Source organism: Aedes albopictus, chromosome 3, assembly GCF_035046485.1.
Source record: "Aedes albopictus strain Foshan chromosome 3, AalbF5, whole genome shotgun sequence".
Taxonomy (NCBI): Eukaryota; Metazoa; Arthropoda; class Insecta; order Diptera; family Culicidae; genus Aedes; species Aedes albopictus.
In genome coordinates, this window is record NC_085138.1 from 120847908 (window position 1) to 120875825 (window position 27918).

The window sequence follows — 27918 nt, forward strand, 5'->3', positions numbered from 1 at the left end:
GAACCAGATGGTCAACAGCGGAACCACTACGGATGACGAAAATCACAGAATCTGCTTGGGAATGATCAAAAAAGTTATTAAAAATGCTCTGAGGGACTGTAGGTAAGTAGCCTGAAACTACTTGTGAGCGAACTTTAACTTCTTCAGCAGCCAGAAATGTCCGTTAATAATTTGTTGTAAACTTTGTGACCGAAAAACTACAATGCAAGTAGAATAAAAAACTAACCTCATTTGGATTCGAATATAATCAGTGATACAACGTTCTAATTTGTAACAGGCTTTTATCTATTGATTCACTGTTCTTTTAGCTCTACGTGATAGTGTTGTTAAAATAAACAGGACTCTTCAATCGGAACACTTCGCCATCATTGCTTACAGTCTAGATAAACTATTAAAATATCGGCAAATAACATCATTGTTCAATATCATGGCTGAACACGCACATTGGTAGCTACAGGGAAGGCAAAACTGGACAAAACGATCAGGATGTACAGAAAATAGAATTTGAAAGGATGGATTTTCCTAACTTAATTAAAAGACACAACAAGAAGTAAAATAGTACCAGCATACGTATGACGGAAGGGCAACTGTGCGATGGGATGCCTACCGTTTCGCGTTAAATATCGTGTGCATTTTTCTGTAATAGTGTCAACCTAGGATGGCATTCATTGTTACCTAATATGACTCTTTTTTTTGCGTGTAATAGTGAGTGTGTGTCAATAAGTGTACTACGTTTCCTATAAAGATAGCTGTGCTCCTTTAGTCATGCGAGTTGGCTTTCTTCAGCTCCTCCAGCTCTTCTTCGGAATCAACGGAATCCTGCTCGTCGTCGGATCCGTGCAACGACGGGGCTGGCGTGGTGTGTCCTGTAAGAAGATGGGAAATCTTTCATTATTATGCATAGTTTTTTTTCAATAAAACTTGTATGTAGAATTTATTTTTGATATAAAAAAAATTTCAAGAAAAAGTTTTCTTTTGCTTGTTTTAAAAATCGATGGGCTACTGGGTGAACTTCAGTGAGTAAAACATACCGGTGAATTTACCTGCTACACAATGATAATCCAAGAATTGCTTCAGGCATTCCTTAAGAAGTTCATTCTGAATTCCTCCATAACTTCCTTCTGAATTTCCTACGAAAGTTTCTTCTCAGATTCCTCCTAGCGTTCTTTCTAAGATTTATTCAGGAGCTTCTTCTGGAATTCCTCCAGGAGCGCCTTCAGAGATTGATTTAAGAGTAGGGTTTCCATTTCTGGGAATTATTCCAGCAGTTTCTTCTGGTAATGCTTCAAAAGTTTTCAAGGAGTTCTTTCTGAGATTCCTCAAGGAGTTTTTTAGAGTCTTTCTTGGATTCCTCCAGAAGCTCCTTCGAGGATTCCCTCAGAAGTTCTTTTACGAATACCTCCTGAAGCTCCTTTTCCAAAACTTCCCAAGATTTCCAGAAGTTGCTTCTGGGATTCCTGCAAGAGTTTCTTCAAAGATTTATCCTTCTGGGAATTTCAATCGTGATTTCTTCCGGAATTCACTCCTTCCTTTTTGGACTTCCTTAAAAGTCTTCTGGGATTTTCAAAGAGTTCCTTCTGAGATTCCTTCTTTTAAAATTTCGAGATTTATCCAGGAATTCGTTCCGGGATTCTTCTAGGATTTTTCCTGGAATCCCCAAGGAGCTCCTTCTGTAATTCCTGAAGGAGGCTTCTTGGATTTTCCAAGAGTTCTTTTTGATATTGATATAGGAGATCTTTCCTGGAATCCACCAAGAGCTTCTTGCGGGGTTTTTTATTAGCTCTTATCGAGATTGCTCCCACAACTTCTTCCACCATTTTTTCATGCATTTTTCCCATACTTTGTTTTTGGGGTTCCTTCAGGATTTTCTCAGGTTTCTTATGGGATCCTTGCAGGAATTTTCCCTGAATTTATTCCAAGTTCCCTCCAAAAGTACTCTCCGGGATTGCCTAAGAAGTTCCTTTCAGGCATTCTTTCAGAAATTCCAAAAATTCGCCCAGGAAAAACTTCTTGTGTATTCCTCTTTCAACTTATTCTGGAATTCTTTTAGAAACTCCTTCCAGAATTACTTAGGAATCGCATGCCGGTGTTCTTCCTCCCTTCCCAAATGGAAGAATCTTAATGGAATATCTCCAGCAGTTTTGTATAGATTCCTCCACTTAATCGTTCTGGGTTTCCTTCAGAAAGCTCCTTATGAGATTACATTTCTCCAGGATTTCCTTTTTGGGATCCTGGTAAAAGTACTTTTGAAGACTTTCCAATAGGAATCCAATTCCCTGAAGGATCTTCTATAGGTATTGCGCAAATAAATCATAGTACTCCTGCAAGCATTGTGAGTGGACCTGGTGTGATGGTTAGAACACTTGACTATCAAGCCGAGGACTTGGGATCGAATCCCACTCCCGTTAAACTCGCAAAATATGAGTTCTTCCTTCGGAAGGGAAGTAAAGCGTGGGTCCCGAGATGAACTAGCCTAGGGCTAAAATCTCGTTAATACAGATAAAAAATCCTACTAGTCAGATGGAACCTCTTAAGGAATTTCAAAAATAAATACTCCTGAAAAAATCACAGAGAGAACTTCTGAAGAAATGCTGGACGGACCCCTAGCAAAAAAAATCAATTAAATCACTCATATAAACTCATTTTGGAGTTTTCCAGAGTTACTCCGCGCCTGAATCTCAATCAACTAATTGAAAAATCCCAGAAGGCTCTTGAAGAAATTATGAAAGGAAGGAGTGAATTCCGGAAGGAACTTGTAGAGAAATACTGGAAGAAATCACGGTTGAAATTCCCAGAAACAGCAATCTTTGAAGGAACTCTTGGATAAATCCCAAAAGTAACATCTGGCCAATCTGGTTAAATCTTATAGGAATCCCAGAAGGAACTCCAGGAGGTAATCGTAAAGAAACTTCCGAGAAAAACCTCGAAGGAGCTTCTGGAGGAATCCAAGAAAGACTCTAAGAATCTCCTTGAGGAGGCTCAGAAAGAGCTCATTGAAAATTCACAGAAGAAACTTTTGAAGCTTTACGAGAAGGAACAGCTGGAAGAATACTCAAAAAAGGAAATCCTAAGGAACTTCTTGACGAATCCAAGAAGAAACTTCTTGTGGATTCCCAGAGATTTAATTCCAGGAGGAACACCAGAATAAACTGCTGGAGTAATTTCGGCAGGAACTCCTGAAGATCTCTCGAAGGAACCTTTGGAGAAATCTTAGAAAAAAAACTCCTAGATCAATCTCTGAAGGCACTCCAGGAGGAATTCCATGAGGAGCTCCTGAATGAATCTTAGAAAGAACTCTAGGAATGCCTAAAGTAATACTAAGAGGATTATCACTCTGCAGTAGGCGAATCCGCTGCTATTTTTCTACTAACTGAAGTTCACCCAGTTATATATACATATATACAATAGCCTGGTTCACGGTTTATATGGGAAAATATAAAAAATGGAAAAACTTCAACTCCTGTATACTTTTTGAGTTCCATTTTGGTCCCATATCAACTGTGCAAAATTTCAGATCGATCAAAGAAACTATATTTTAGCGCCCGCCATTCTTAGTTTTTCATACGATTTACTATGGGGAAAATTTACTTCTTCAAAGAAAAATCGCTTGAGGTCACCCATTGATCCCTAAAAATAAATCGTTGAATGATTTCTGTAGATAACTTCTCGAGGAATCAGACTTCCGAAGACCGCGAAGCGATGCGACATTCGTGGAAAAAGTTATTAAGCCTTACCCGATCGATAAAATGGCGTGATTTTATTATTTATTGTTATTCCTTACATGTTAAACAGCGTTGGCATGCCATTCGGTTTTCAGTCAATAACTTTTTCCACATGCCTTAGATCGCGTTGCGGTCTTCAGAGGGTTTGTTCCTCGCAAAATTTCCATCACAAATCATTCATCGACACATTTTTAGGGGTTAAGGGGCAACCTGTGGCAATTTTTCTTTCAAAAAGTGATTTTCCTCATAGTAAATCGTATGAAAACTTAAAACGGCTGGCGCTAAAATATATTTTTTCCGATCGAGCTGAAATTTTGCACAGTTGATATGGGGTCAAAATGGAACTCAAAAAGTGTACAGGAGTAAAATGTCTTTTCGTGTCTCACGCTAATATACAAATAAAATAAATAAAAATAAAATAAAATAAACGGCATTTTAAAGTGATGGAGACGTATGATCTGAACTAGACGCTGCAAAAATGCAGCTCAACAACGACTTGAAGAACGTTTTCAATTTTTTGATATGTTATGTAAAAGTAGTCGAAATTTCGTTAAAAAATAAGAAAAAATATAGTCGTTGTGGTGCAACATTGTTAAAATAAATAAAAAAAAAACTGATATGTTTAAAGGCATTTCAAAAGGGTTCTTTGGGGCTTAACGAGGCTTTACATTTCATAGAAATTTAAGAAATGATTCAAGATATTTCATGGTGTTTCAAAGGGTTTTTTTGGGAGTTTTTCAAGCTTTCATGGATTCCCAGAAGTTTTAGGGGTCTTTACATTGTAAAGTTTACAGGCTTTAATATGAGCTTTAGGATGTATTCAAATGATTTTAGAATTATCCCAAAGAGTTTCAAGGCGTTTGAAAGCGTTTCAGGGGATTTTGAGGGGTTTAAGTGGAGTTCTCTGAAGTATAAGGAGGCTTCACAAGCTTTCAGTTTGCCTTTAATGGCAACTCAGGAGATATCAGAAGCGCTTTAAGACGTTTCACGGAGTTTCCGTGGATTTCAAAGGGTGTATAGCGGCTTTTAAAGGAGCTTCAGGATAGATCCAAATGAATTTTAGTGTCTCTTCAAAGACGTATAATTGGTTTTCATAAAGGCTACCTGATATACCTGAAGATCTCCTTGTGAGAGACAGTGCAAGCTTAAATTTCATTCATAATTCCCCACTGCCTTTTGATGCAACTACGGTTTTCATGAACGATACAGGCTTATAGTTATGTTTGTTAGTTAAAACTGTAACTTACTGGAAGAACTTGGACTTGGTGGGGCACTGACTGGACGAGGGTAATTGAAGTCAGCAGCTCGCTTCAGGTAGCTCTCCGATTCATCGACGTAGTCCGGATACACGGTTTGCAGTGCCTTTATTCTAGCTTGGCGGTAATACTAAAACAGAAAATAAGCGTATGTTATAAATCATTGATCAAGCAGTTAAAACTGTCCCCTTTTCTTACAATTCCAAGATTTCTCCAATCGAGCAGATCGCTAAGCCGTTCAGTTCGGTTTCGTTGGATGATTCGCTGGCGCCGGTTCAGCTTGCAGAATTCGAACATGAACTTCGACAGCTGCTGCACGCTTTCCTCCAGTCCCACGTGGCGTCGATCCACAATGTAGATACCGTAGGACTTGGGGTCAGCAATGTGCTCCTGCATGAAACAACCGAACCCAGATAAGTTGGTTGTGACGCTAGGGATACCCATTACGGTACACTCGGCTGGTGTATAACCCCACGGTTCGTAGTATGACGGGAACACGCCCAAGTGACAGCCACGAACAAACTCTTCGTAATCCAGGCCAAACAACGGATTGGTAGAGTTCAAAAACTCTGGGTGGAAAACAATCTTAACACGATCGTATTTTGTGTTGAACAGATGGCATCGTCGAACTGACTCCAGAACGGGGTCGTTCCAATCATCTACGACATTGTGGGTGGTGACCGGAGGATTTCCATCGCGTTGCAGAGCGTACAAGCATCGCTTGATTTTGACCATGTCTTCCTTAGTTAAAATTTCGTTTCCGTCCGGCAGATGTCCTTTCAGGCAAGTGTCGTACATCCGCTTTCCGACCTGCTGCTGAATGTTGTTGAGAGTTTCGCGTAGCTGTTTGGTAACGGCATGGCCACGCAGTGATTCTACGTTGAAGTTGTTGGTCTTGGCAGGGAAAATCAAGAAAGCCACCACGGTTACATCCGGATTGTTCGACTTAAGCAAATGATTCAATCGAGCCAGGGATTCTATGAAGATGTCAGCGCCCTTGTTCGAGAACTCATATCGACCGGCAATGAACATGTACAAAGTCTTCTCCAAATCAAAGTTAAAGTGACCGTAGAAATGTCCTCTGGTGAACTCATGAATTTTCTCCTTGGCCATGGCATGCAAATTCTGGAACTCGTGAATAGCGGAGAACTTTTTCACGTTCAAACCGTTAGGTGTAATGATATCGGGTTTGCGCTTAAGTAAATGTTCCGACTCGTAGCCGGTAATCTCCGAAACGGTGGTGAACACATGACACAGATGAGTTGCGGCACGTTCGAGACAATAGCGGTGGTAAATCTGTCGTTTGCCGGCTTCCTCGTCGACAGGGAATTTGTCTAAGTTGTTATAAAAGTCCGTATTACCAGCACACAGATATCGACCCAACAAGGTAGCGTGGGTTGTGAACACAGTGGCGACATCTACGTGGCGCGTTCGTAGAGCGATTAGACCGACGCCGGCCTGCCACTCGTGGAAGTGGGCCACGATACGCGGCGGTCCATATTCATTGTCGTGCGAGTATTGTTCAGCACAGCGTTTGAACTGGAATGATCGACATAGATGCATTACAAAAATATCAAATTGATCTTAGTAGGATTTATTTTACCTCTGCGATAAAGGTGGCAATGGTGTACCCGAGAATGACTGCGTCATTGCTCTCGACGTCTAAATGCGGTATTCCAACGTTGGACGATTCCCACAGTTCCTGCTTGTAGCCGTCCATTTTCCACGCAGCCGATCCAATGTCGAACAGAATGATCTGGGGGTTACCATCGACTAGCCACCGGCCACAGTGCACCTTGTAGCCCTGGTTTCGCATAGCCGACACTGCCCCGTACAGCGGTCCATTGTTGGGAAACTCACAGGCTTCCACTTCCGTTCGGGCCGATGCCTCCTTGTACGGTCCTATGAGGCAGTACTGATCTCCCAGTTCTTCCGTCGACACAAATGCCTTCGAACGAATAACGGTGTAAATTCCACCGACTGCAAGAAAAATACAATATTTGGTATTCCATAGGTAGCCATAGATTCAACTCACTTACCCTTATTGGCGACTTCCCATGCAATTTCAAAAGTCCATCGATTCTCCGTGTTTGCTGAGTGGCCACGATCCAAGAATGCTAGCAGGTCCGAGCTGGACTCTGCTCGTGAGAAGCGCCGACTCATCCTAGTAAAAAAAACAAATCCGGGAAATGATCTTTATTATTTAATTCAAAATTTAACGAATATACTACTCTAGTAGAGGAAGGTGGTGTAAGGGAATAGAAACACGCAAGAGCTATTTATATCATCTAGTAGTTCAACGACAGAGTAGTTCGATCCGCCGCATCGTGTACATAGTTCGATGCCAAATTGATGATTAATTCAGGCACAGGCGTGGATTGGATCAGAATGTTTTTATACCATCAGGTACAAAACAGCGTCATATACTTTGAAAATGTACAAAAATAATAAACAAGCATGAACATTATGACATTGTTTTTAAAATTTGCTAAGAAAATATGAAATGAAGGTTTTTTTTTTATCAAAATCGTGAATACCCTAGGTGAATACCACATTATGTTTGAAAAATTTCTGGTTTTCAAACAATCAATTGATAATACATATTCTTCTTGTAGTTATGTCTTAACTTATCCACTCTATTGACCCTCCATTTTATTATTATCTAAATAAAGCTGAAAAAAGCTTTGAGGATTATGGCTTATCTCTTAAGATAAATATATGTATTACCATTCAGCTTCCCTAACCTATAGTGATCCAAAAATGGTCACCGAATATTATAATTATTCGTAATATTAAAATGTCAAACAAACATGATACATGAACGAAACGTAAAAGTGGCTCAAGACTATACATGCAGCAGTGGCCCTACCAACGGAAGAACAACTTGGCGCAGCTACATTTGAAGATGGCTGGAGGGACATCCAATCCGCCGTAGGTAGTACCTCGGCTGCAGCACTTGGGGTCCGTACACAAATTACGTCACGCTATCAGGGGGGAGGGGGATTTTGCAGAACGAGATGACCCATACGAAAACTATTGAGGTCCCATACAAAAAGTGTGATATAGGGGGGAGGGGGGGGGGGGGCGTAGGAAAAGGTCAATTTTTGCATGACATAATTTGTGTATCACCCCTTGGCTCCGAATCACAGAAACGACGGCGATTGTAAACATTTACACAACGAGAAGAATACAGTACGGGCAAGAATGTTGCAACACCGTAGGAGGGCGAATGAGGCGCGTTATAGACAGGCGCAGAACAGACGGACCTCGGTCATCCGAAGGAAGAAGCGCCAGCAGGAAGAACGCGATTGCGAAGAGATGGAAGAGCTGTACCGCACTAAGCACACATTAAAGTTCCACAAAAACCTGAGCTGTTCGCGCAGGGGTTTAATGCCACAAGTCAAAGTGTGCCGAGACAATCACGGGAGTCTTCTTTCAAGAGAACGTGAGATGATTAAGAGGTGGCAACAGCACTACTGTGAGTACTAGCGTGGTTCAAAAAATCGTTTTTGCTCCACACCGCTTATTCGATTCCTAACCAGATTATATGTCTTCTCACAAAATTTGAGCTCATTTGGTTGAAAATTGAGACTGCACAAGCCTGTCAAAGTTTGTATGGGAATTACTATGGGAAAACGACTTTTTTCATTCAATCAACCGTAGCATTTCCCCAAGTGCCCTAATGGGTTAGTCGACCCTTGGTAATACTAGGCTACTCTATCAGCTACAACTTTGCCGAAGACCGCATTCAAATCGGACGCCTCATTAATTAGTTACCGATTTTTATCCAGAATCGAAATCTTTACTCATGATGGTTAAACTATTCGGTGGGCATCACTGCATTCTGCAGTGGAACATAGTAGCCATGATTTCAGTGTGCTATCTTTGGCGCCATATGCAGCAATGTTGCCTGCTGGGAAGCTGGAGGATCATAGCTAAAGTTTGCCCAGTTGGATACAAATCGATAAGTAATTAATGAGGCGTCCGATTTGAATGCGGTCTTCGGCAAAGTTGTAGCTGATAGAGTAGCCTAGTATTACCAAGGGTCGACTAACCCATTAGGGCACTTGTGGAAATGCTACGGTCGATTGAATGAAAAACATCGTTTTCCCATAGTAATTCCCATACAAACTTTTACAGGTTTGTGCAGTCTCAATTTTCAACCAAATGAGCTCAAATTTTGTGAGAAGGCATATAATCTGGTAAGGAATCGAATAAGCGGTGTGGAGCAAAAACGATTTTTTGAACCACGCTAGTGAGTACCTTAACGGCGACGTTGCAAGCACCAAAGGTGGCGTTGATTTCGTCATTTTAGCGCGCTTAATTAATAACTTTTTAACTATGACGTTTAGCGTCATGGTGTCTTCGAGAAAGTTTTTCGCTATAATAAGGAGCTTCTTTTGAGCTATTGTAAAAAATGATCAATCCCCCTAAAAGTGAGATAGAAAATTTATTTTTTTGCATTTTTCAAGATACAAGGTTGGTGTCTTCACAAAAGTTGTAGATAATGTTATTTGGAGCAACTTTGTCAAAGGCGCCAAGTTTGTAACTCAGTTACTTTTCAAGATACGTTACGTTTTTATCATCAGACCCTTGAAAAGGGTTTTTGTGCAATAACTTTCGAAGGATTGATTCTACATTTTTCTGATGTTCTACAAAGTTATAGATAATGGTAAAAAACATAACTTCGCCGAACACGACATTCTTCTAATTTCTAAAATAAAATAGTTATAACGGTTTTTATAGTTTTTTGGGCCATATTTCAAGCATATATAACCTTGCTATAGGCAGTTATATGCAAATTTCCTTTTAAGCATGTGAATATACAAGTAATTGCCTCTCTTAGAAAGCCAAAACCATCAAACTGTAAGAAACTGTAAGATGGTTTTTGTACAGAAACTTTCAACCATCTATGTTACTTTTATATGGGATTTATTCATATTTTCTCCATATTTTTTGAGAGTTCATTACAGCTTGCATTTTTATTGTTATTGTAAGTGTGTGAATATATATAGAAAGGATTGTGGTGCATTCTGCAACATTCATGAAGTACGTTACATGAAAACTTACCATCTACTTCTATTTTCTGACTAACTGACAGTGCTGCACGTAGTCCACGAAAAGAACGCATAAAGTGTTACTTTTTTGTCAGATCACGATTAAACAGCACCTTACTGTAAAGTACAATAAGATTTATAATTAGCTTTAACTGTTGTATACATGGACTAGAGGGAGCGTTCACAAAATATGTCACGCGCAAGTTTAGAATTTGAGAAAAAATAGCACTTCGTTCGCTCTTTTCGTGGACTACATGCAGCACTGTGAGTTAGTAAGAAAATATAAATCGATGGTAAGTTTTTGTGTAACGTACTTCATGAATGCTCCAGAATGCACCACAATCCATTCTATATATTCACACACACGTACAATAACAATAAATATGCAAGCTGCCATGAACTGTCAAATAAATATGTTGAAGATATGAATAAATCCCATATAAAAGTAACATAGATGGTTGAAAGTTTCTGTACAAAAACCATCTTACAGTTTCTTACAGTTTGATAGTTTTTTGCTTTCTAAGAGAGGCAATTACTTGTATATTCACATGCTTAAAAGGAAATTTGCATATAATTGCCTATAGCTAGGTTATATATGCTTGAAATATGGCCCAAAAAACTATAAAAACCGTTATAACTATTTTATTTTAGAAATTAGAAGAATGTCGTGTTAGGCGAAGTTATGTGTTTTACCATTATCTATAACTTTGTAGAACATCAGAAAAATGTAGAATCAATCCTTCGAAAGTTATTGCACAAAAACCCTTTTCAAGGGTCTGATGATAAAAAACGTAACGTATCTTGAAAAGTAACGTAGTTACAAACTTATCGTCTTTGACAAAGTTGCTCCAAATAACATTATCTACAACTTTTGTGAAGACACCAACCCTGTATCTTGAAAAATGCAAAAAATAAATTTTCCATCTCACTTTTAGGGGGATTGATCATTTTTTACAATAGCTCAAAAGAAGCTCCTTATTATAGCGAAAAACTTTCTCGAAGACACCATGACGCTAAACGTCATAGTTAAAAAGTTATTAATTAAGCGCGCTAAAATGACGAAATCAGCCACTGTGCACTGGTGGCGTGGTAACAGATCTAAGAGTATATGCACAGGACGAAAGACTTGCGGCCCCTGACATCCAAGATATTAAGGAGAAGATTGGCCGGTTGAAAAATAACAAAGCCACTAGTGCAGATCGATTACCAAGCGAGTTTCCAAAATACGGTGGAAAAGCTTTAGCAGAAAAAAGTTTTACCGAAGTAGTGGATGGAAGAGCGACAAGTTGGGTTGCGGAAACTACCGCGCGATCACAATGTCCGCCGAATGTCATTGATTGCTGAAAAGCTCGTGGAGCAATATCAGGTTGGATTCATGGGTGAACGCGTAACAGCGATCCAGATGAATGATCCGGAATGACGCAAATACAACGTTCCCACACATTACCCAAGTAACCACGGTGCTGAAGCCTTATTGCATGCAGATATACGGTGTATTTAGTGCAATCATTACTTTACATGCAAACTTAAGGTTGATTTAAAGTGGAAGTGGGCAATTATAGAGTCAAATTAAGATTATACTGGTATAATCTTGGAGCAGTCGCATAATTGCCCATTTCCACTTTAAATCAACTTTAAGTTTGCATGTAAAGTAATGATTGCCCTAAGTACACCGTATATCTGCATGCAATAAGGGTTCAGCATCGTGGTTACTTGGGTACAGCACGTATGCCACAATCGATCGCTGTGGCAGATTATGCATGAATACGGATTCCCGGATAATCTGATACGATTGATCAAGGCGACGATGATCGAGTGATGTGCGTAGTTCGAGTATCAGGGATACTTTCGAGTCCCTTCGAATCTCGCAGAGGGTTACGGCAAGGTGATGGTCTTTCGTGCTTGCTGTTTAACATTTGGACCAACACTGGGCACACACTGCCGACAACGACACAAGAACAGAAATTCAGAGACGCATTATGGCAGGAAATCGAGCTTACTGTGGACGCCACAGAACTCTACGATTGAACAAAGTTCACCGTTACATGAAGTCAACCATTTACAAAACGCTGATTGAACCGGTAGTCCTCTGTGGACACGAAACCTTGGCTATACTTGCAGAGGACCAACGCGCCCTTGAAGTTTTCGAATGGAAGGTTGTAGCGGCCATGGGAGTCTGCTTCTTGTTTCCGGCCCGGATTTTTAAACAAGTGGCTTAAGCGCCACCTCCTAGGAGGACCACCCGTCGTTTTCTACGATGCCCGGCTAGATACTGACCGAAGAGTCAGCTTCGGAATAATCAACAATGCACGGGAACAAGCGAGCAGACTCATCATACAAGGACTCTACTTCAATAGCGGAAGCCACACAGACATAACCAACAAATTCCCCCAAACGACCGATATCCCAGAACTCGACCTTATCCTGTTCTCATCACGGGCAAAGATTCCCCAACCACTTCAATCCCATTCCGTTTTGGAAGATGGATGTTACAACAAGACGGACCAAAAAATACGGAACGAAACGTGAAATGTACTTGAACTTTCTTAACGATCACTAACTAACACATGTTTTTTGAGGGAAACAAGGACTATATATTCAACATTTATTCAATTTGATAACCTAGGATAATCATGGCCTGAATCAATTTGATAACCTATACATTTCTACGGTCGCGTCCGACCGGCCTTCCTTCTTCTTCCCCTTTCCAAACTATGGCCCTATCTTGTGCGGTTGTGGTCTACGCTAGCGCTTTTGTGTGTGTAGGTGCTAATTCACTTGCATGCAAAATTTAGTGGAACGTACTCACGAGCTTTCGATCGGGTGCTTTCTACGACGACGCCGATGACGTTGACGATAGTGTCGACGATTGGTAGATCGGTACCTCTACGGTGAATTCGATTCACGGCCACGCACGAGCTTCGTGGAGGGCTTCTCGTGCTCATGAACGAACGAGCTGATGATTGGCGAATGTCGCTTGCCTGTGGAGTGCGTTGGTGACGTTCGCGACTCCCTTCCGGCCTGGAATCGCCGGGCAAACTTTGGCACCAGAACGCAGGTAGGATGCGCGACGTAAGGTGTGGTGCAGCGAGACGTTTGCGTTCTTCGCTTTGTGCGATGTACGTACTCTATTTGGAAAACGGAGAAGCCGTCGCTTGGCGCTTGGCTAGACGACACAATTAGCACATAACACATTTGGTGCGGCTCCGTGGTCGTGTGGCTAGGGTCACCAAGCTTGTAGTCGCATCGTGCTGAGGAGCGCGGGTTCGATTCCCGCCGCAGCTGTCAGGAAAAGTTTTCGGCTGTGCCACTGGGCGTTGCATGCTAGTCCGTTGTCTAGTGTCGTGCTTCCTTCAAAGAGCGAAAAGCTCACTGGAAGCATTGAACGTGTCCGTGTCTTTAACAGTACACACAATAAAAGTCGTTTACCTTTGAACTTTGCAATTCAGGTTCAACACGCACAATCATTGACCGCACAATCTAGCTATCTAACGTTTTTGGCCTACACGGGGAAAATCAGAGACAATTAATATTCATCAAAGCACACTTCACGTTTTAGACAAACTCACTAAAAGACACCACGGAAGAAACACTACTTCGCGATCCTTCTTCTACCACGATCTGGGACAAAGTGGACGAGAATATCTTTGTGACTCCTCAGATAGGATCTCACGGTATGGTTCCCGGAAATGGAAGCCCGAAGGTCTCCGTTGATCAGGTCTGTATGATTTCGGATAAAGAAATCTCCCTTGCCTTTGAATTGTCTTTTCATCTCATTCCGTTACAAAGTCAATTATTCAGAAGCTAACTAAATCGGGGTTCTCTAACAAGGTAACGAGAGCACGAACAGTGATACTCATTACAGCGTGTGCTTGCGTAGCGGATAACCTATCTACGCTTCAGGAAATTGTATGCAATTGTTGGTATCATTTTGATTCAGATAATGTCCATGTTATTTAGTTGCTAAATCTTTTATTTATCAAATTTTATACATTTAACGTGAATTCTAATTATTGAACAATGAATTAAATAAGAATATAACAAATAAACAAATAACGAAAAAGGGCTACCGTTACAAGGTGTAGTGGACCATCTAAAGCTATGTTCACTTAGAATCAGGAATCATGTCACATTTTCTAGTGGCGCTCTTAATGAACATAATCATCATTCTTTTGCGGCACTCTGATCATACACTAATCCTCTTTAAATGGTGAAAACTTCATCGATTTTCTTGCAACGAGTGAAAAGTTATTTCAGATTGAAGACAAGAGGAGGAAAAAAATCTTGCACAAACACGTTGAAAATTTAGCGTGATCAGGTACGACAGTCGCGAAAAATGTTAATATCGTCAAAACCATTATGTGTTATGTGCACAGATGTTGTTAACCATGGAATAAGGAAGTGTCCTCGGAAGAAAAAAGCTTGGGTTCATTGATAAATCTGCTTTGAATTTGAAGATTTGGCAAGAAGTTCGAACTCTGGGCATGGTTTTTTCGCAACAAGATGATGAGAACCAATTCATACAAGGATGACAGCCTCAAGAATCGCGTGCTGCCAGTGTTTGGACGAAAAAGTGATCAGTGAACCACTCGGCAGTTTTTCTTCCCTTCTGTTGGTTCTGTTTCAATTACCAAGCGGTGTATGTTCTCTCGTCGAGTCGCATGGTTCACGAAGGAACACAAAGAGGATACTCCGATATAAACAAGCTGCGGCGATGAGCGGGCATCGCTAAGTGTAACACTTACCGATGATCGCTCATCGTTGGCTTGGGGCAACTGTGAATAATCGTTATTTTCATCAGTATTTAATGCGTTTTCGCTTTAAAAACGTGAAATACTATTTAATTTAACTGTATTCATGACGTTGCAGGTTGTGTAGTCACAATAAAAAAAGAATTATGGCAATAAAATATTCTTACCGAATGCATCGCTTTCATTAGAGTCATCGAGCATCTTCTCTCTTGATTGCGCTCTCGTATCGAACCGGGCAAGAGAATGAACAGCATTTCGGGGAGCGTTCCCGATCATGTTGGTTCATGAAATGTTACATTCGCGAATGTATCACTTGCTGAGCATGGACCATTCAGTGGTTCGCGATAAATATCCACACACTGCGTGCTGCTTTTCAAAAACGCACACAAGGGATATGTAGAGGTTTTACCTATTTTGATGAGCTGCCATGACAGCCGGAGACGTTCAGTGGTAGCGTCACAGATGGGTACTGTTTATCAACGAAAAAAACACTCAAATTTCGCGTTTTCTCAATTCACTGAATTGCCCCTCATTTCGCAGTAAAAAAAAAAAAATGTTTGGCAATTTTTCTTCGGAATCCTAGTCAGACTAGTCAAGGCACTCGGGACACTGCATAGATGACCTGATTGTTGAACAAACGTGCGGAAGGGGTTGTTCCTAAAATTTACCACCGTTGTGCAGATTTTTAGAGAGGTCAACACTGAAAAAGTGAGAAAATGTGTGAAAAATAAAAATAAATAATTTCAATGATATTTTTTCATGAAAGTACAATAAATAACCTTTGTTTTGAGGGCTTCACCTTTTATGTTTGTTATTCCATCCCTAAGATATACGTGATTTTGTCATTCCGGATTCTAAATGAACATAGCTTTAGGGCAGAATGCAGATGGAAAACGGGTCCTGGAGGAGGCGAATGAACCACGAACTGCATCAGTTGCTCATTCACACCGAGAAAATCGGGAGCCTACAGAGGGTGGGTCACGTCATCAGGATGTTGGATAGCAACCCGATTGAAATGGTTCTCGAGAGCAACCCGACCGGTCCAAAAAGACGTGGTGCGTAGCGAGCTTGGTGGCTCGATCAAGTGGATCAGCCGCGATGGGGCGAGCGAAAACACGAGGAGCCAAAACCGTAGCCTTTCAGCGATATTCGGCTCTCGAGAAGGAAGTGAAACGCTCATGTAGACGGGATAAAAGAGCCAGGGCGGACTCCATAGCCGACGAAAGCGAGAAAACCGCAAACACCGGCGACAATAGTCTCCTCTACGATGTTTCACGTCGCCTTAGTGGAAGTAATACTAAGATGCCCGTGAATGACACGTCTAGACAGTTATTGACCGACCCAGCTGACCAGTTGAAACGCTAATTGGAGCACTTTGGACACCAATACCCGTGTCAACACCGAAGCTCCATCATAGTAGAAGATAAAAACAGCCGTCCATAGCGTAAAATCGAACAGGGCCCCAAGGATCGATCATATATCAGTTGAGTTGCTCAAAGATGACCCTGTAGTATCTACACAACTGGAGCTCGATTTGAAAATGTCGTATGTACATTTGTCGATATAAAATTCGATCAGTTTATTTTAGTTATTGTAGCAATAGGGAAGATATTTTGGAGGCTTTTAATTATGGAACGGAAAGCCTGTTTTGTGATGATTCTTCTGTATGTACCAACTTTGTCCAATTTCAACGGTTTTTGCTATAATAAGCGAATCCAACTGATCGAATTTTTAATCGAAAAAAGCACATACGACCTTTTCAAATCGAGCTCCAGAATTATCCTACAACGTATGGGAAACCGTGACAATTCCGACCGACTGGATGCAAGTCGTCTTAGTAGAAATGCACAAAAAAGGGTGGCCTGACTGTATGCGATAGTGTGGCCATATTGTTACGCTCCGTACCATCTTGGGGCAAATCAATGAATTTTAAGATTCTCTCTACCTGGTGTTCATTGATTACGAAAAACTTTCTATCTCTGAGAAAATCATCGGCCTCGTTGAAGCACAGTACAGGGCATTTTCGTGCAGAGTACTGCACAACGGTGTCTTGTCTGATCACATCCGGGTCGTTGCTGGAGTGAGGCAAGGATGTTTACAATATATCACCGCTACTGTTCCTCATCGTAATCGACGAGATCCTGGTAAGTGTGATTGATCGTGAAATAAATCGTGGGTTGCTGTGGCAGCCCATTACCATGGAGCACCTAAATGACTTCGTATTGGCTGATTACGTTGCTCTCCTAGATCGTCGGCGCTCTGATAGGCAGAGCAAGCTCTATGATCTCGCCAATCGCTGCTCAGCGGCAGGTCTTACCATCAACGTCAACAAGACCAAATCGTTGGATGTAAACACGGTCAACCCTTCCAGCTTTACGGTAGCTGGGCAATCAGTGAAGAATGTTGAAAGCTTCCAAAATCTTGGTAGTCAAATGGCGGCCGATGGTGGCACCAAGATCGACATAGGTGCACGGATCAAGAAGGCGAGGGCTGCTTTTGCGAGTATGGAAACACAACCAGATTATTGGACGCACTCAAATCTGAATTTTCAAGTCGTACGTGAAACCTGTGCTATTGTACGCCAGTGAAACTTGGCGTGTATCAGCGGAGAAAACTCAACGGCTGCAGGTCTTCATCAATTGATGTCTACGGTTTATAATTCGTGCATGGTGCATCGATCGTAGGGCAGTACAGGAAGCTGATGCTCCTCTGAAGAGAGAGACAGCGAGGATAGGCTTGACGATTAACTCTACCAAGACGAAGTACATAATAGCGGGTAGAGACAGAAGCAGGTCTAGTGGTGTTAGTGCTGAGGTAGTGATCAATGGGGATGTGTTTGATGTTGTTGAAGAATTAGTTTATCTTGGAACACTTGTGACATGTGACAATGACGTTTCCCGTGAAGTGAAAAGGCGTATTGCAGTTGCGAATAGGGTTTTTTACGAATTGCGTAGCCAGCATAGGTCCCGTATGTAAACGCAAACAAAATTCGCTCTATATAAGACGCTGATTCTGCAACCTCTACGGTCACGAAGCGTGGACGTTAAAGGAGGTAGACCGAAAAGTTTTTGGACTTTTTGAGCGCAAAGTGCTGCGGACAATTCTCGGTGGGAAACAAGAAAATGAAGTGTGGCGCAGACGCATGAATCACGAGTTGTACCAAGCAAGGATGGAAATCTAGTGATCATGATCAGATTTCGAATGTGTCGCGGTCGAACGGCATCGCGCGATCATAGCAACAACGATAACATTGTGTCGTCAAGCATCATAAGAAAACTTCGGTCCGAGAAGAATGATTCGCTCGGCATGTGCGGGCGCGATGCGATCGTTATCATGAAGTCGAAATGATAAATTAGTGATTTCATTCACTTTTTGAGCATTCTTGGTGATTTAACTTCCAGATATGCTTATGAACGTATCATTTCGAATCATGAATGCGGCCTAGGGGTGCATAAGTGGCAAACAATGTGATGAATACAATTTATCATGACTTGTAACATGATCCGATAACGGGTCATCACGCGATAAAGCGTGCATCAGATGCTTTAATTGTTCTGTGATACGAGCACGGTGTGAGGCGTCGGCATCATGCTACCGCAAGAACAAGGCTATCTTGGATTATTCGTATCCTGTATCATTTATCGCTTGAAGTGATTTTCTGCCATCCTTGGTACCAAGGGTACGAAGATGCGAATATTGTGAAACGTATAAAATACGGCAGACTTCAGTGGGCTGGACACGTAGAGCGAATGCCGGAAGAAAGAATAGCGAAAACAATATTCAGCAGAGAACCCGGTAGAGGTAGGTGACTTTGTGGGCGGCCGCGAACTCGCTGGCTGCACGCGGTTGAAGAGGATCTACGATCCCTACACGTTCGGGGAAACTGGAGGAACATCGCCCAAGACCGACGAAGATGGTGCTCTACTATACGCTCGGCATTGGAGTAAAGTTACTTTGTTGCCAACAAGGTATTAAGGTAGGTAATCACTTACTGACACAACATGAAAAATTCTTAAACTACTGAAGGGGTTTTAAGTGATATTTCAGAAGGAATTCTTTAGTAAACTTTGGATGGAATCCATGGAGGAATTTCTAAAAGAATTCTCTGAGGATTTTTTTAAATAAATTGTTTATTTAATTTCTGAAGACTATGTGAAAGAATCCCAAGGAATTTTCTGAAATAATTCTGGAAAGAGTTGCTAAAGGAATGTCTGAAAACTCTCCCTCATAAACCCTTGGTGGAATTCCTACAGGGATTCAGAAAATTTCTAAAAGTTACCAAAAATCATGAAGGATGTTCGGAAAGAATTCCCGGAAGAATTCATGGACATATTTTTCAAGAAATCCCTGAAAGAATGTCTGGAAAAAAACATAAACTTCTGTAAAAGTTCCTATAAATATGTGTAAAACTTTCAATTAATTGTTACTATAGATATTTCTAAATTTCTTAAAAAACCCGAAGAAAAATTCCTAATGGTATCCTTGGAAGAATGTCAGGAGGAATCTCTGGAGAAATACATGGAGGAATACCCGGAGGAACTCATGAACTATGGGAGCATTCATCTAGTACGTCACGCTAAAATTGAGAAATTATAGACTGTTTCTAATTTCTAACGATTAACTGCCATTTTAATTTGAGCACAATATCCAAAAAAAGTTTCTTCTAGCTCTTATAGTAAACATGCTAACGAAGCAAATAAAACCAATTTTGTTGATGTTTCTGGTAAAAGTTAAAAAATAGGGCTCTGTAAACTAGATTATTAAATTTTGAAGATGCACAAAGTGGTCAAAAAATGTAGCATAGTAGAAAAGAAAAAAATCTCACAGATAAAAAAATATAATTTCCAAACACAATAAAAATTGCTGTATCGATGATAAAAGATATATCTCGATTGGTAATAGTAATTTTTACTGGAATATTTGTTCAAGAACCACCATTACGGGCCTTCTCAATACATTTTTTTTTTGTTTCAAATTTCACAACAACACCAGTAGGAACAAACGTTAAGGAAACGAATGTCTTAATTACTGCTTACTGCATTCGTTTTTATGGTATGACAAGCTTTGCCATCTGAAGGATCGAATGAGCTGAAAACATAAGTTTGTTTAAATTAAGTGCGTTCAGGAAAGCTAAGAAACTGTGTGGTAGTTCTTATGGTCCGTAGAAAACCTTAAAAAATAAAAAACTTGATCTCCAAAAAAATGTTGTGGAAATGCCCTTATCGATTTTTCCCAAATCTTGGTCAAGGCATTCTTTAGACAACTTGTTGAGAAAGCGAATGTGATAGAAATTTAGATAATTTTTGGTATTTAGTGATAAATAATGTTGAAATCATTAAAAAACACCTTTGTGCAAATGCAAATTTGAAAAAATAAGTTATTTGTTAGAGAACTCGACTGTTCTTTAAAATATTAAGACAATTGAAAGGAAATATAAAAATATGGAGTACAATATGCTATACTCTGAAAGAAGTTGGTAAAAATCATTAGAACAGTTCATTTAATTTAATAAACAAAGTGTATTTATAATTTCTGAAACAGTCTATATAACCCCCTTCGTACGGGTTTTTCCTATATCTACGGTATGCGGCAGGAAAAAAAGCGAAAGTATTGTTCAACTTCAAACTTCTTTTTCGTCCACTTGACGTTAACCAATCTATGTTTCAACGTTCCATGATCTCTAACAGGCTAGTTTTCTGAAAAGTGAATTAAATTTTTTCCCATTTAGGTCACCAACCTTTACAGGACGGCGCCTGAAGCTGAAAACAATCAGAATTTTCAAACCACAGAAAATTACACAGGTTGCTAAATTTCACATCTGATAAAACATTTTTTTTATTTACTCTAAAAAATCATATACACCGTGTACAATAAGTTCTCATACAAAATACAAATTTAGAAAATATAATTTTATTTCACATATGTGATTTTTATTTTCAAAATAAATGCATATATTGAAGGGCCACATAATACTGAATAAATAAATCATACGGTTTAGAATAACCTTATTTTCTATTTGTTTTTAGAAGCCTAGCAATACACTTCCGTTTTCTGAAATCCGTTTGCTCCGGCACGCAAGGAAAATGTTAGACAAGTTTTTACGGTAGCTAAATAAAGTCCATATGGTTAAATTTTGAGTTTTTATTCCAAGTATTTTACCAAGTGGATATACTAAGGCTAAAACAATACAATTTTAGTGATGATGTGGTTAGAAATTTGTAAGTAAGCTCAACTTGGGCAAATTTCTTTGAAAATGATCGTTATATTTAAATATAAACATCATAGAACGTAATTTCTGTCCAAAATTTACCACAGTAGGAATATAGCATGTCTTAGAAGTGAGAATAGTATGAATCAACAAGATAAGCTGCAGCCAGCCTTCTTTAACACAACAAAACTCATTGAAACAGGTAAATTGACATTTTTGTTTAATTTCCGTTTTATTTTGCTCAAAATAAAACGGCTTCGTACTTCACCGTAACAGAACCTTATATTTTTTCTCTTCTGCTCATAGCTGCTACTAGCAATGTTGATGACAGGAACAGTCCTGTTATTGGTCGTGACCATCCCATGACGATGAACAAGTAGGCCTTTTCATCGTCACAAAATGAAATGAGCGCTCGCGCCCTTCGTCATGTCATTTCGCAATAATCAATCGTCATGACGAAAACTTCCATATTGTTTTGAAAATAAAATTTTCACATGGTCCAAGCAAATTTGGGCTAGTCGTTGTATTTAATAGATAGAGAGGACATAAATTCATGATTTAAAAGATTCAAACAATAACAAAGTTCATCGATGTGCTAGTAGTTGCCTTGTTTACAACCATGTCACGCTCCGTCATGACCGAAAAATGAGCGAATATTGTTAGACTCTCTTGGTCATCGTCTCCCGATTCGATGACATTGAGAGAGGCACTTCTGTAAAAATCGCGCGACGACTCGTGTTGACGCTGACGCTTTCCAAGCCTGGACAGGAATCTAATTTGTTTTAACTTAATACCATTACCCATTGAAATGAGACGAAATTTCCATGAAATAGCGTGCGTGCCAGCTGAAATGGACTTACGACACATGAGCGATCAGCAGAGAAGGATAAAGGACAATTGGTTCCAAAACATATGCTGTATTTGATCAGTATTAGATGGCATTTCAATAAATACATTTATTTTGAAAATCCTAATTACAGATGGGAAATGAATTCAGTTTGATTTTGTATGAGAACTTATTGGACACGGTGTATATGTACTTATATCATTTAGTATGTGAAACTACATGACTCTGGATCAGTATGGTCTGGTTTTTCATCGAATTAAAGCTATTTTTTTACTGTTTTAGCCATTTTATTACATCAAATGTTACTTTCATAATCATGTTCAAATACCAATTAACTGCGATTTTGAATGCGATGGATTGGGATCAAAATTCAGGCAAAATACACTACGTCCACTGAATTCAAGGAAGAATTTTGATTTGAACGAATTTCGAGTCGTGACCAAATTTAAATATCCATATATCGCATATGGATGAGAATGATTTTGAATGATTTGGTGTGTACCTAAGTAACCGTTCCAGATTGCTTGGCCTGGTGGATATCAAGCAGATCCATATTCTTAAAAATTTAAATACGATGTGGAAAATATATTCCAATTTCAACGATCTTTTCATTGAAACAAATTTGGACTTAAGTAAATAAATGATATCAATTAGCTTTAGTGCCTCTGGCTGGATAGATAGTATTTAACACTATATTAACAAATAGGGTCTGGGACAATTAGGACAGGAGCAGATATTTTGGGCACTTGCTGCTATAACGTCAATTCCAAACCGATTGGCTTGAATTGTTGCACATTGCTAGATACTGTGCGTATCTGATCGTGCCTAAAAATCAAGTCAATCGGTTTGGAATTGACTGAGTTATAGACACAAGTGCCCAAAATAGGTACTCCTGCCCAAATGATCCCACACCCTATGCCGCTGCAACTAATAAAGCAATTTTACACGTAGAGGACATTATTGTGCTTGAAATTAAGATTAGAAATATTTTACTACATGACAAAATCAATTAATTTTATAAAAGTGTCTTAAATGGCAATGCCCCAACATACACATTCTTTATTGTGAAACTAACTAAAATGTGATGAAAACAACAGTGGTTGTACGATTACTGGTAGTAAATGGGGAAGGATCTCATTTTTGACCTGCATTTTTTTAGGGTTGCATTGTTTTGAACAGTCGTGAACTTAAACCATATTTTCTGCGCAATGCCAGTTATTAATTTTACCACCTTGGTATGGCTAGGAGGTTCTTCGAAACATTAAGTGAATATAGACAACCCACGAAAACACCGGAAACGTTTTTTTGTACTGATCGCAAAATAGTATCAGATTTTTTTTTATTTTTACACAAGCTTCCCACGTTAGTAATTTGAAAAATCGACCGGATTTTCTTCTCGAAAATTTGAATTCAATTATCTAGATCATAAGTGTGGCATTTCGAATTCAAATCAAGGGGCTTGCTTTTTGTAATTGAATTAAGAGAAAACTTCAAGGATTTGTATTATATAAGTCATAGTTGATTCTTCCCGGATATGTATCAATGAAATGGAAGGTCGTTATAGGCTGAAATTTTGACTAGTTATTTATCAAAGTTACTTCTCAGATCTGTAAAAATTTCAGCGGTGCACAAAATTGCATTTCTAAGATAATGTATTTCAAAAGTGTTTATGATGATTTCTATAGCTCGTGTCGAACCTTAAAAATTGAATAAAATCACAAACTCATCTCAAAAAGTTTCTAGGGGTGCCCCAACAGATTTGAAAAAGGCATTTCTCTACATTTTCATGCAGTTTTATGCCCTACTAATGGGGTCTCTGATCACGCCAAAGGTTTTTTTTTTCTGTCGAACAGTGTTATCCAAGATATGTTTGCATGAAAAGTTCCTCTAGATGCTAGACAAATAAACCCACGGAAATTCTTTTGATTTCCTAACAAAATGGAAAACGACTTTTCGAAGAAAACGATTCAAAAATCTTTATTCAATGATCGTAAAATTATTTAAGGGAAAACATAACATCTGTAAATCTTGAAAAATCTTTTGGCGAGACTCATTAACTACGTAATATGAAAAGTAAGTTCGGGAATCTTTCGGCATTTAACCTTAGGGCACTTTTTGTATAAATAAAATCAAATTGTTTTGCACGAGCTGCTAGAGTTGAATCAAATTTTCTTCACAGTGATTCGTTTTTATATGTGTTACGTAATTTATGCACGATACCACAAAACTTTTCCAACATAAATCGCTCAACATAGTTATTCGCATAAGATGTTTATAATTTTTGCTACATATATGCAGCAACTATATTAAGCCATTTGTACAAAAAATCCTAATAGGTCCCACTTGCCCCGTGATGCGGTGTAAATGAAGATCTGCTCCACTTTTCATTATATGCCTAATATTCAGAATTTAAAAATTTTGAAACAGTTTTAATGCCCGTTAATAAGAAGAAATATACCAACAATGGCTTTTAGAACCATTGGAATTATAAAATTGTTTATGTTTTGAATTTTTCTGCTTGACAAAACCAAACTAGCATTTTTTTAGGTCCCACTTGCCCCGGGGTACCTTAAAAAAAAAGGCAAATTCCGGTTTTCCGTTGCAATTAAAATTTTCTGGTGATTTTGTTATTATTAGCCAAATGTTTCCAAAAGATAGAGAAACACGTGGAGGCGCATGGTTATTGGTGTCCATGCTGGCCATGTTAAATTGCATCGTACCCCATGACAGACAGCCTTTTTGCATCACTTCCGTTTTCGAATCAACTTTGTTAAAACGTGGAAAACGTATCATTATCGCGAGGGTTTCCGCTGAAGGATCAAGCAAATATTGTTTAGTTGCTGTTAACGACAAAAATTTGAAAAATTGCATCTTCCCCACCTTGCCCAACTAGAGACCATGCGTCTCCATTCAATTCAATTTGGCTGCAAAACTTAGTGAAAATTTCCCGGTGATTGTTCATGTGTGAAATCGTTAAGAAATTACTCTATAAGTAGCATGTTCAAATGCTTATTGATGACCGTACTAAAAACTTAAATTGCAATAATTTTCCTCGGCTGTGCAACTACCAAGCGTTGGTTCAAGGTCATCGAACGACCTTGACATTGGGGGCTAGCACACTTCTTCAAACGCATCGCTACCGTCTAGCCGATCTGTCGCGATGTTCGCACTAGCTAGTGAATTCAAATTTTCCGGTTTTACGCAAACGCGCTAAGCTAGAAACATGAGGATCGTACTACCGGCGGCGGCACGGGTAAGATGGCGCCGCGCGCCTGAGATGCAGCGGGTGATGATGCACCGCAACCACGGTCAATTGAGCACGTTTGGCATCATCTGCTTGGGATGGTGTGTTTGTAAACAAAAACTATTTTTTCCTGAAACAAACTTTCGCACTTGCCTCACAGAGCGCGCGGAAAAGCAGTGGCGACAAACAGCTGCTGTTTTGCGTTCGTTATCAGAGCAGGGGTCTAGCAGTTTATTGATGATTTGCGTGACCTTAGGCAGTACTTGGTATTTGTTTTGTTTGATGATAGTGTCTCTTAAGTTTATTTTTCTATTTTTGTCGCGTTATGCAATCCATGGAGAAAAAATGTTAAAATTAATTGTGATAGAACCTTGATTAATAAAAATTATGTCACGAAATGATGAAGATTCATCAATGACAGAATACGTAAGAGCAATGGTTCGCTGAACTTTCGAGACAAGTTGTACAATTTGATTGCCGCTGGCGAATGCAAAATTTGTGACGATAACCGTTATCAGAATATGTTTCTATTTAATCCGACGCATCTTCGTCGGGTAGTACAAAAATGCTCCACAAACCATTTCGTTTGGAAACGACACCATATCACCTTACACTCGATGGGGAATTGTTTAAATGTCAAATAAAGGTCAATGTCTAACCTTACTCAAGAAGATCGTCCTCGGGTACTGCCACACAGATTAACCGCTCCGGGATGTCTTGCAACCGCAGTGTCTTCCGCTAGCCGACTGTACTCGAATATCACTCCGTAGGGTTCAGTTTCAATGATTAATCACTCCAGCGATGCCACCATTTAACGCGGTGGATTAATATTTGCCTCAATAAAACCACACACTCCGAACGCCCGCACACCTTTCACGCCTGGCAGTAGGGAAAGATTTTTATTTTTTCGGCCAGACGAACTCCACGAGAGCGCCACGCCACGACACGACGAGAGCTAAAGGAATACTGGTCTTCATGGGACATCGAGAGACCATTTCTTTTGCTCCCCAACTGCACCTTTTCAACGGGGATCCGAATGTGATAGTGTGGGTACTGTAAGCGCTCCGAATATCAACCAGATGAGATTTTATGTTGTATCATTCAATGTGCACTTAGAACACGCTACATAACGGTAGCCACGTGACTGCCATAGGCGACACATTTATCAGCTTGTTAGCTAATATACCGTCCGCAGTCTGGCAAAAGCGGTAGAACATGAATGGAGGCTCACACGGAAAGTCACAGACAAGCGCGTGCTAGCTAAAATGTAACACAACAAACGAACCGTAGGTACCTATACGCTGCGCTTACTCAGAGAAATGAAGGAAACTCTCTCCCTCATGGCCAATGTCGCCCGTCGCGGACGTTCCGGACCGGTCCGCCGCGCGGTTGTTGTTATTCATGTTATCGTGTGACACAACTCTCAGCTAAATACATAACCAGATGCCGGTTTGGAGCATCCAACGGGTACAGTGTTACCCTCAATTACGTGGATCGTGATTAACTGAAACCATCATTTATGAAAGGGTCGGGGTAATCCGCATAATTTAACTTCAGGAATATATGCCAAAGTATGTTCCAAGATAGTTTTCGGAAATCATTCCCAATTTTGAAAATAAATTTGAAAATTTTGAAACCTTTTTTTATTGCAGGCCTGGAACACGGTTATATGGGAAACATAAAAAACGGAAAATGTCTTGTTTCTTTATAATTTTTGAGTTCCATTTTGGTCCTACACCAACTGTGTAAAATTTCAGCTCAATTAAAGCAACTATATTTTAGCATCCGTCATTAAAAATCTCCGTACGATTTACTCTGGGGAAAATTGCTTTTATAAAGAAAAATCGCCAGGGGTCTACCCTTGATCCCTGGTGGATAAGTCGATGAAAATTTTCGGTAGAAAACTTCATGAGGAATCAGACCTCCGAAGACCGCAAAGCGATGTGACGTTTGTGGAAAAAATATTACGCCATAGACGATCGATAAAATGATGAGATTTATTTTTTTTCCTTATATGTTAAACAGCTTTGAAAGGTTGGTTCTACGTAAATTGTTCAACAGAAATCATCCATCGATGTATTTTCAGGGGTATTTTTAGGGGTTACGATTTTTCTTTGTAAAAGTAATTTTTCCCATGGTTAATAGAGTGGGTCATCGTTTATATGGAAAAATGAAAAATTCAACGGTATCCCATCAGTTCAAAGCTTTTTTGATCCCGTTTCAGGACCCAAATAAGTGTGCAAAATTTGGGCACGATCGGTTATGTCTACGTTTTGCGCATCGCGTTTGAAGTTTGTATGAGGTTTTACATGGGAAAACACACTTTTTTGCATTTCTCTTATAACAAGCTCGAATTTTTCTAAAACTTTGTAACCGATAAAGTGAAAACATAGCGTAAAATGTCCTGAAAAACTTTGTCGAAGACCGCGAAGTGACCTGATGCTTATGAAAAAAGCTATAGGGCAATGCCAAGCTTGGCGAAACAGCATGATTTTGTTGCTATTGTTATTCCTTTACATGTTAAAACATAAGCACATGCATGCGATTCTTTGGTTATGAGCATGAGCATGAGCATGAAATGACCGTACAATTCGTAGTTGCTACTCCGTTACTGACCAGAACAGTCAACATTGCACAGGGAACCAAAAGGATGGGTGTAGCTTTCCATCCTCAATGTGCAATTTTGAAGGTTCAAAACTTTATATTGTCAGTACCGGCGCCGGCCACGTCCTTACAATCATCGGGGAAGGGAAGGAATGTTGGTGTGACATCCGTTGCTACTAGAGACCGTGTGTACCTCCGCATCCCCACGGTTGTCACAGGAAGGAAGTTT

General features: G+C 39.8%; 1 protein-coding gene and 1 long non-coding RNA gene across 3 annotated transcripts; one reads left to right on the forward strand and one right to left on the reverse strand.

Moving 5' to 3' along the window:
• Positions 1-261: 261 nt before the first annotated feature.
• Positions 262-26064, reverse strand: LOC109433307 (glycogen [starch] synthase). 2 transcript variants are annotated; one of them, XM_062859016.1, is made up of 6 exons: positions 25750-26064; positions 7018-7142; positions 6582-6958; positions 5177-6517; positions 4970-5108; positions 262-866 (listed from the first exon to the last, which is right to left on the reverse strand). In XM_062859016.1, exons 2-6 carry the CDS (start codon positions 7139-7141, stop codon positions 760-762), a joined length of 2088 nt encoding a protein of 695 aa, XP_062715000.1. In that variant the 5' UTR covers position 7142; positions 25750-26064; the 3' UTR covers positions 262-759. The 2 variants fall into 2 exon arrangements, with proteins under 2 accessions (XP_062715000.1, XP_019565278.3); XM_019709733.4 differs by having other exon boundaries at positions 25745-26064.
• Positions 9240-21754, forward strand: LOC134291366 (uncharacterized). Its single transcript, XR_009999049.1, has 2 exons — positions 9240-12191; positions 14115-21754. It is a non-coding gene; the product is annotated as an uncharacterized LOC134291366 (long non-coding RNA).
• Positions 26065-27918: the final 1854 nt, after the last annotated feature.